The following is an 8,122-nucleotide window of genomic DNA, read 5'->3' on the forward strand; positions in this document are numbered from 1 at the left end:
GTGTTGTCTTTGAACACTCATAGACAGCCTTTCATGAGAAAACATGTATGGCACACAGGCCTGTACTAAAAGATTAAGCCTTTAATAAGAGAAGCAAAATATATTAAAGGTGGATTGATGTATGTAGCGATTATCCTACAGAACCTTATGGGAAAAGATGCAATAGACCCAGGCATAATATCTACTTTTGAAGTCTTGGAAAAAAGAAACCATCCCATACCTCCATCTCTTTGTCATACCTTGTGTACGGACTCATATTGAGGGCCACAGTTGTTGTGTTGCCCTATCTCAACATTCACTCCCTCAATAAGTCCCCACTCTATTACATTCATACATTAGAGAGCATGCAAACAGCTGTGAACATGTTAACAGATGGTGTCTGTCATTATGTAGCATTGACATATGCAGTTAGTACCACCACAACTAGCCTATAATTAATATATGACCTCTTGCACAGGTCATTAATAATTATTGTGCACTGCGGTCAATTAATGCACAGATGTCACTGCCAAAACTATAAAGCCCTAATTATACCCAATAACTTACACTGGCGAGGATCTGGAGTGAATGTTAATAAATGTTAATAGTATGGCTATGTTGTCTTTTTTGGGCTGTGATAGACTGCGTGACAGTGGCAGTCTCATCATAATTTACAAAGCCTAATCCAGCCCATAATAACATGAAATGAGTGCTCTGTTTATCCATTAAAGGAAATCTATGTCTCCAAAGTGTGTAAATAACAATACCCAAGAGCATGCATGACAAATCCTGTTCTGATATGAAGGAAGAACAAAGGTTTAAACCAGTGCAGTGAGATCTGCCAAGCAGATTCTTTTACAGCACAATACATCACTACCACTCGTTCCCCGAATAATACAACACTCCCAATAAAACCCAATTTTTAACCAGACTGGCTTTCTTCAGCTTTATTCTGAAAAGATGAGCTGCTTTTAGTGCTGTCCAGCGCTTGTAGGTAAGTAGTAGTCAAATAGAATGTTGTTGGATCAAAAATAGATTCCTACCAAGTTCAACACAAAACACCATAACAAAATGTATTGGTATCAAAACAGTTTTATAACATCAATTCCAATTGTTAGATCATGTTTGAGTTAAGGTTAGGTAATTATCACAGCCGTGAGTGTGGTGTTATATCATAGACAAGGCGTCCATCACAGTTTGACATTACACTCTAAATTTGATGAGTTCAGTGTACTGGACAGGAGATACAGTCCATTTTGCTGCAACATGTATCATGTGCCACTGATGGCAATAAGAGAGGCAATAAGCGCCTCAATCACCAAGCACAAATTCATTATTTAAACATGAAGAAAACAGCCATTCACTGTGTGACTGGCAAATGGTTCCATTAGCACACTGTTTGGTGTGAAATCACAATCACTGTTACTTGCTGATCACCTTGTAAAACATCAGATTTGTTGACAAACTATAAAATTATATACTTGAGACAGTGTTACACACTAGACAAAAACAACATAACAAAATCCATTAGTTGAATGGTTTTGTATTACAAATCAATAGAGACCGGAAATGAAAATACTTGTAAATTCTTAATTTAAATGTTAATAGTAACACTATTTCAGGAGACAAACTGATTAAAGAAGTAATAGTTTCTACTGATTTTCTCTACCTGCTTAGCCATGTGCAGGTTACAAGAGAGATTGGAGCCTATACCAGGGTGAGAGTTGAGGTCGCACAAAATGAACTGCATGTCAGTTACAGTGTACTACCATGTTGATCATTTTTGAAATAGGATATATACATTAAAAAGCATTCCTGCAGCACAATCCTGCTGTCCAGCTGGATGCCAAGTATGTTTCAAACACTCAAAGTTTCAACGAAATCTTCTTAAATGCACTTCTTCGTTTGTCGCCTTTTTCCAAGGCAGCTACAAAGAAGATGTGAGCGAAATTTATGTCTTAGAAATTACTACAGCTGTGGTCTCTGTGAAGGAGGACACTGCAGACTTCTAACACATTTTAAGCCAATAGGCAGAAAAAGGGAGTGTTTGATACTAAAAAGGAGACCTTTTTGTTGTTAATGCATGTTAACACGAGTCCTCATGTACTATAAAAGTGACACTCGCTGACAAATGAGGTGCTGATGCAGAATTCCATATGACAGTTTTGCATTAGTGAGTAATGGATGGAATGAATGACTTACAAGTTTCGTCTGAGTCGTCGGGGCAGTCGGGCTCGCCATCACAGAGCCAGGCCTCGGGAATACAGGTCTCCTGGTCGTGGCATTGAAACTCCCCTACGTCGCACAAGATGGCTTCTGGATGGCATGAAGAAAGGGTGGAGAAAGAGACAGAAAAGATGCAGCAATGAGGAGATGATTGTGAACAGGTGGCTTGCATGTTTCACCCGAAGAAACATGAACACTTGAGTGTGAGTGGAGAGGAAGAGGCTTTACTTGGACTTTTGTTAGAACCACATGCATTAAATGGAACTAGTGAAGAGGCATCGATGTATGGAAAATGATTATTATAAATATTTCCCTCAATGGAAGCAAGACGCTGAATGAAACTGAAACAAAGCTAATGTTTTTCAAGATGATGCATGTCTATTGTACGAATATTTTTGAAGGATGACAAGCGATAGAGTACTGTATGTCCTTTTGTCAGGGGGATGTCTTTTGCAAACCACAAGATTACAGTACCAGAAGAGGCAGATGCTCAGAACAGATGCTGCCTGGGTATTGTGATTTTGACAGCTACTGTCCTCTAACAAAGACCTTAACACATTGGCAAACTATCATAAAGCAGTTTTTAAAGTTTGTTCTTTTGATCTTTTTGCCTCCTTGGTGTAGTGCTTTCATTCGATGGTGAGACTGGGGGAGTTCAGTGAAAGCCCAGTCAACTAAAAAGTCATCATAGCCTTTCAATATAGCAAGCATCCGTCAAATTGTTGACATGTTTGCTGCCGGTAGCTGTCAAGTGACTCAGCTCGATCATTTTGCACAATGGCACCAGCTTTTGCTAAAGATTTGACACCACATGACCTGCCGTTACTTCTCAGCTCCGAGCAAAAACGGTAATTTGTTTCTAAGCTTAACCCAGAGACAATCAGACAGGCTCAAACTCCCCCCGCACCACCACTCGCTCTTTAGCTCCATCTTTATCCCAGTGTGTTTCTAACCCATTAGTGGAGGGAGTGGAGCAAGTGGAATATCAGGTCTACAGCGTTTGAATAGTGAGCGTGATAATTCAACGCACCGTTGCTCCCTGCCCTGGCACCCTCCAGCAAATTTACTACCTAGGGACAAATCTGAAAAGGTCAAACATCTCATCCATTCTGCCTCTCTTATTCCCACTGATGCAAAATATCAGAAATCTTACCATTTAAATCAAGTTCTCATTTGAAATATTCAAAAGGGGGGCATTCTTAAAATTGCACACCAAGCTATCAACCCCTTTTAAAGAAAAAAAAGTAATGTAATTTTTCAGCGGTGAGAGTAGGATCTAAAAGTAGCCTAATGCATGAAGAACAGCCCCATGATCATTATTTTGCTTCTAAACACTGGAACAGCACCAACTTTGTGCCAAATATTTCTCAAAACACTTAACTTAATGATAACAGACTATTTTTATGTTAAGCCAAGAGTCAAAGTCAAATATGTTTCTTTTAACCATCATCAAACAACACAATATTGTGATTTTCAGCGAAAAACCTGTTGTCAAACTCGATGGATACTGATTGTCACTGCATTAGATATTATAATAACCAAGAATTAGCCTTAATAATATGGATGGAGAGTGCATGATTTGACACTTCAGTGGTAGAATACAATCTGCTATGCGATAATGTGACATTAATTACTACCCAAAACTAATCATCTAACTTTTCCCAAACAAGTAGCTCAGTCTAAATACTGGCACTTTTTAAACACATACTATACTGTCTGCTGTACATAAATGAGCTACACATGAGCTGAATATGTCTACTACATAATTTACATTACTTCTGAAAAAATAGCAAGGCAATAATAGATACATGCTGGGCTTGAGGTTAGCAGAGACATGCTCAGCCTCCTGAAGTCTCTAAAGGGATACCTCCTTCGCCTTTAAAGCTAAAATGATTGCCATTGAAAAGCAGAGGATTGGTGGAAGAAAGGACCATTTCCTTAACTAGCAATGGAAGCCATGAAAAAAACTGCCCCTGGTCCTTGGAGCAGCCCAGTTACCTATTGATGTTCTACCTCCTTTCATGTTACTTTACCTTGAAAGTTAAAGGGCCAAATATGAGTCAACCAAATGACCTCTTATGTCAATTCATCTTTCCCTTCAGCTTCTCAAAACAGCCTCTCCTCTTGACAAAGGCTGCACCGTTTAGGGGGACAACAATGGGACCAACACACAATGGCTGGGAGAGTAACCGCTCTGTTGTTCTTTTGTTCCTCTTCCCTTTACTGATGGTATTGGCATGAGAAAGATATATAAAGTTGCGTTTTACACAGCATTATGTATTTTGCAGATAATTGTATACAAACATCAAATGAGGGACAATGGCAGGGATAGCAGATTAAAAAAAAAAGCAGACTGGGCCATTACCATAACAGTGGGAAAAAACCAGTGTCTCTCAGCCGGGTCCATTATTATGAGCTTCATTACTGACACCAAACAGCCACCACCTGCACATTCAAGCCATTGAGCCTTTGAAATTTTGAGGAACAAAGAGTTATTTGGAGTCATGCAAACAGAGAAGACGGTTTGAAAACCTGCTGGAGGAGGCCCAGCCAGCACTCCTTGCATCATGTAGTTTTTTGTGCTTTAGATGAGATATGAATTCTGGAGTGCTGACCCAATTACTAAACACGTCCGATATACTGCAACGTGAGCATTTAGACAGTATAACAAATCTCTTCATCCTGCATTTTGCAATGTAGCATCTCCTCACATATTTCTTCAGTCTTATTAAACTCTGGATTACATTAGAGCTTAGGTCTTCATTAAGCTTTCCAAATTCTGTTTCTAAATAACATTATATTGCAAGGAGGTAAGCTTCAAACCACAAAGGCATTACAATCCCCTGAATTGCATCAGACACACAGTTCACAATATGGTACAGTGTATAAGTTGAAAGCCACAGGCCTATTCTGAAGAAAAACCTGTGTTATAAAAACAGCAGTGTAGTACACAGCTCAAAGTGGGGAATTAAATGTTAGGTGCGCTGTACTGCTGAAAACAAGCAGATCTGAGAATATTCCTCACTCTATTTTTTCAGCTTGTTCAACTTGCTCGGCTCTAAGAGTTGTGTGTGGACTTCTTAGGGCACTCATAGTCCATTACACCTATGTTGCATTCAGGGACTCAAGGTCATCCAACAACCAGTGAGGGGGGAAAAGAGAAAATAATGGTTTAATACATCTGAAAACCAAACACGAAAATGTGAAAGCAACATACTACTCTCAAACAAAGAAACAGGGGTGCCTAAACTCCAGGATGACACATTCTCTTAACTGCATTTATGTAAATAAAACTCTTATTTTAGGATAGGAATTTAGCTTTTACCGAACTGTCATGAGTTAGTTGATGATGCTTTACATTTTCTGGACCATATTGTCTGCCGAGGCCATTCCTTTACAATTTGAAAATTGTCCTTTTTTTGTCCATGATAGGAAGCTAGCTTGCCATTGACAATTGATAGCTGTTGATATTATGTATTGTCCATCTCAAGTAGCCTACCAGTACATTCCAATCGAAGATACACAAATGACAGGATGGGTATCGATTGAAAAATCAAATTAACAGTTATATTATAGTCAGATTTATTAAGTTAAGATAAGACGTTGGAGATAGGATAGGACATAGCCATGAGCTCAGGAATTGCTCCTGTAATAGGAAGATTTTTTCCATCTTTGAAATATAAGTTAAGATGGGACAGTTAGAATATGTTTCTGTAAAGAGGCCCCTAGTGTCGACATCGACCTTTTGGAAAATACCCGTACTCACTTTTTGGGCAAGAATTAGAAGAGAAGATTGATACCACACTCTCACATACATAATCTATAAATTGTCAGTTCCTTGACGTAAGTATCTCAAATTTAAATTTGTTATTTTCGGATAGGGCAATGCTTGCTGTTTCACCCCTGTCTCCAGTCTTTGTGCTAAGCTAAGCCTAAGCTAAACTGGCTGAAGCATCATAACCATGATGTTTATTTCCTTATCTAACTCTCAACCATACAGTGAATAAGAGTATTTTACAAAATGTAAAATTATTCCTAGATAGGCCTATTTCTACAGCCTCAGAAGACCACAGTGCAATGCAATATAATGCATCTTATTTTGAGAAAGCAGTTATTGATTCATCATTTTTGGTAGAGCTATCAATCCTGTTATGCCCGCCACCAAAAGTCACATGCAACAAGTTCACCCTCATTCTCTTAAGTCAGGCGTCATAAACCTTTCCTATCAAAAGAGTCTTTTTTTTTAAATATTTGAGCCGCAAAACATAGTTGAGCCAAGTCTATTAAGTCTACATTATCCTATCAACATTACTAATAGTTCTAAATGAGCATTCTTTAATATGATGTTTGTTGGCATGTTTATAGCCCTGTGTTTGACAGTCTTTACCAAATGGGAAACATTTAGAAGATACATAGGCTATGATGCACACTATAGTTAAATGAACAGTTATATAAATGGATTCATTAAGAATCACTTTAGGCCTACAACAATGATAAATTAAAATGTTAATGTTTAACAGTTACTCATTTACATATGAATGTTTTTCACAGGTAGCAGACCTGTCTCAGGTCCTCTTTAAAAGGTAATTTTGGGAAATGTGAGAAATGACTATTTGAAGTAGATGTAGACAGGATGGGTGGAGAGAAAGTGAAGTGGGTGCTAACTCTGCGAAAGCACTGATGTCAGACGGATGATTAATAAAAGTTTTGAGTACATGAGGGCGGAATATTCTGCTTAAAGATACATGGATTGTGTAACATAAATCAATCATACAGGTCCGAACACATCACATAAAACTGTTTCACAAGTTATTGAGGCCAACTGGGGCACAAAAATTCAAAGGCATTAAGAGAGTTTGACATACACACACAAACACACACACACACACACACACAAGTTTAAACCCTCTCTCACTATCAGAGCAGACTTAGTGTCCTGGCCGGCTGCAGGTCATATGCATTATGGATGAGCTTAGGACTATGAGCCAAACTAAGCAGGTTATTAAGTAGAACAACAGTATAAAGTGGTCTCTCCCTTAATCTTCATATCTTTAATCTGCCATAAGATGCAATGTAGTGCCATGCATCCCAATGACTCCTCACACCTGCATAATGAATCGTTATTACAACCGTATCTCTGGAAGTGACATGTGCCATGTGGTATTTAGACTTAAATGCCATCAACGTCAAGTCTGATCAGAATATGGAGACTAGAGAGGGAACCGTGACTCTGCTGGCTGATGAACGATTTGAGAATGTCACAGCACTCCTGGACGCGTGCCCATAAGACATTTATTGCACGTCAGTTGTGCTGCACACAAATATCTCTTCTCACAAGATCCCAGAAAAACTTTAAAAAAATTAAAAATATTCCTCGAAATCACTAAGCCAACTTGAGATCTGTGTCAGAAAAAAGGAGAGAAAAAAAATAATGATTCACAAAGAGAGAGAAGTAATTGTGTTGGAAATCCGAGGTTTAACAGGCTCTGGGAAACACCAGCTTGTACCCAGGGCCATTCGCCCATGGCAACGCTCAACAGCTCTGTATTCTAGCCATGCAATGGGTAAGAAATCAATGCTGTAAGACTTTGGGGTCTTTATTAGATGCAGTCTGACCTACACCATAGAGTTAGGTCACTTTTGTTTTCTCTACAACAGCAGGGGTATGTCAACAAATTATTCCAAGGAAGCACCATATGAAAAGTTCAGAACACAATGAAAGAATGGCCTCCTGCTCCTTGGCATGAATCCCTGCACCAGTACAATAAAAACAATGATTCATAAGTCTGATCTTAAGCTGCATGCTGTTTACTGTCATTTAACTCCACATGCAAGAACATTTAAAGTCCTCTAATGTGCTGTTGGGCCAAGCTCGCCCACACCTGTTATGATCAGGCTGTCAGGTTGATGCGTAGCT

The 8,122-nt window shown here is 38.9% G+C and overlaps 1 protein-coding gene across 1 annotated transcript in view; it reads right to left on the bottom strand.

The window, feature by feature from the left end:
- The window catches only part of lrp1bb (low density lipoprotein receptor-related protein 1Bb), a 196,640-nt gene extending 188,918 nt beyond the window's left edge, over nt 1-7,722 (bottom strand). Inside the window, exons 1-2 of the mRNA XM_034886078.1 lie at nt 7,713-7,722; nt 2,182-2,295 (exon numbers count right to left, since the gene is read on the bottom strand). Of these exons, the coding sequence (XP_034741969.1) occupies nt 2,182-2,295; nt 7,713-7,722 (124 nt within the window). The remainder of the gene's footprint in view (nt 1-2,181; nt 2,296-7,712) is intronic.
- Nucleotides 7,723-8,122: the final 400 nt, after the last annotated feature.

Source organism: Etheostoma cragini, chromosome 11 (assembly GCF_013103735.1).
Source record: "Etheostoma cragini isolate CJK2018 chromosome 11, CSU_Ecrag_1.0, whole genome shotgun sequence".
In the NCBI taxonomy this organism is placed as follows: Eukaryota; Metazoa; Chordata; class Actinopteri; order Perciformes; family Percidae; genus Etheostoma; species Etheostoma cragini.